The sequence below is a fragment of the Penaeus monodon genome, chromosome 32 (assembly GCF_015228065.2).
Source record: "Penaeus monodon isolate SGIC_2016 chromosome 32, NSTDA_Pmon_1, whole genome shotgun sequence".
Classification (NCBI taxonomy): Eukaryota; Metazoa; Arthropoda; class Malacostraca; order Decapoda; family Penaeidae; genus Penaeus; species Penaeus monodon.
In genome coordinates, this window is record NC_051417.1 from 7,732,012 (window position 1) to 7,732,951 (window position 940).

The window sequence follows — 940 nt, forward strand, 5'->3', positions numbered from 1 at the left end:
GTAGACAATGTTAATCTTTCAGATGCGTTTCATTATCGGGAATATTAAAGAAAGCTATGGTCCCTTGTTCAAAGAGAGAAATGCAAGTCAGGTAGACTTCAAAATTATTTACACAAATCCAGATTTAATCAGGGCTGAAAATGTTCTTCATCGCTATTGGGGAATTTGGTTTGAGTAAAGACAGAATACGAGTAGCACAATCTTTATTTCGTGGCAAGTATCCATGTAAAGGATCTATACCTTGAGGATTTTCTACCAAGACCTATAGTTAGTGTTGGAGCAGGATCCACCCTGAGCTGTCTTTGTGAAGCGAGAGGGATCAACACCGATGTTCATGAAGGCGGCTTCACAACGTCTGTAATATCTGTCAGCGAGACTTGGTGAGCGGGAGAAGATGAAGGCGAAGTCGGCGTAATAGCCGAAGTTGTGACCGGCGCAGCTATAGATGCACGAGAAGTTCTCGTAGTCAGTGTCCAGAATAACGTAGGGAGCCATCCAGGCTGGAAGCAGGGAAAATGTACCGTAAATCATATCAAATATTTCCTTGTATGAATAACTTATTTCATGTCTACTTACGTACAAAACATTTTTGTGAATACTTACATGATTCGTAGTCCACGGAAAGATGAGGTTCTCCGAAAGGATTCGGCAGAACCTGACCATTACGTGTAATTGGGTTTCCATTAGCATCAGTACCAGTAGATCTGACGTTGAACTTGCTTCCATCTGTGGATATATTTTTACTTATATATTATGTTTATGCGCTATGACATTTTCTAAGAGAAGTCTGTAACCGGCAAGAAAAATCTTAAACAAAAGTAAATGAAAATTAAAACTTACCATAGGTATATTCGTTGCGGACACACTTCTTGATCAGTTGATATGGGTTGTTTGTGAGTGCAATTTCATACCATGTGCCAGCGTACTGTAATTTAAGGAA

General features: G+C 39.7%; 1 protein-coding gene across 2 annotated transcripts in view; it reads right to left on the reverse strand.

The window, feature by feature from the left end:
• Positions 1-186: 186 nt before the first annotated feature.
• The window catches only part of LOC119593447 (crustacyanin-C1 subunit-like), a 6,843-nt gene continuing 6,089 nt past the window's right edge, over positions 187-940 (reverse strand). For both annotated transcript variants that reach the window (XM_037942376.1, XM_037942375.1), the window contains exons 2-4: positions 841-925; positions 604-726; positions 187-500 (exon numbers count right to left, since the gene is read on the reverse strand). In XM_037942376.1, the coding sequence (XP_037798304.1) occupies positions 253-500; positions 604-726; positions 841-925 (456 nt within the window). In that variant the 3' untranslated portion in view covers positions 187-252. The remainder of the gene's footprint in view (positions 501-603; positions 727-840; positions 926-940) is intronic.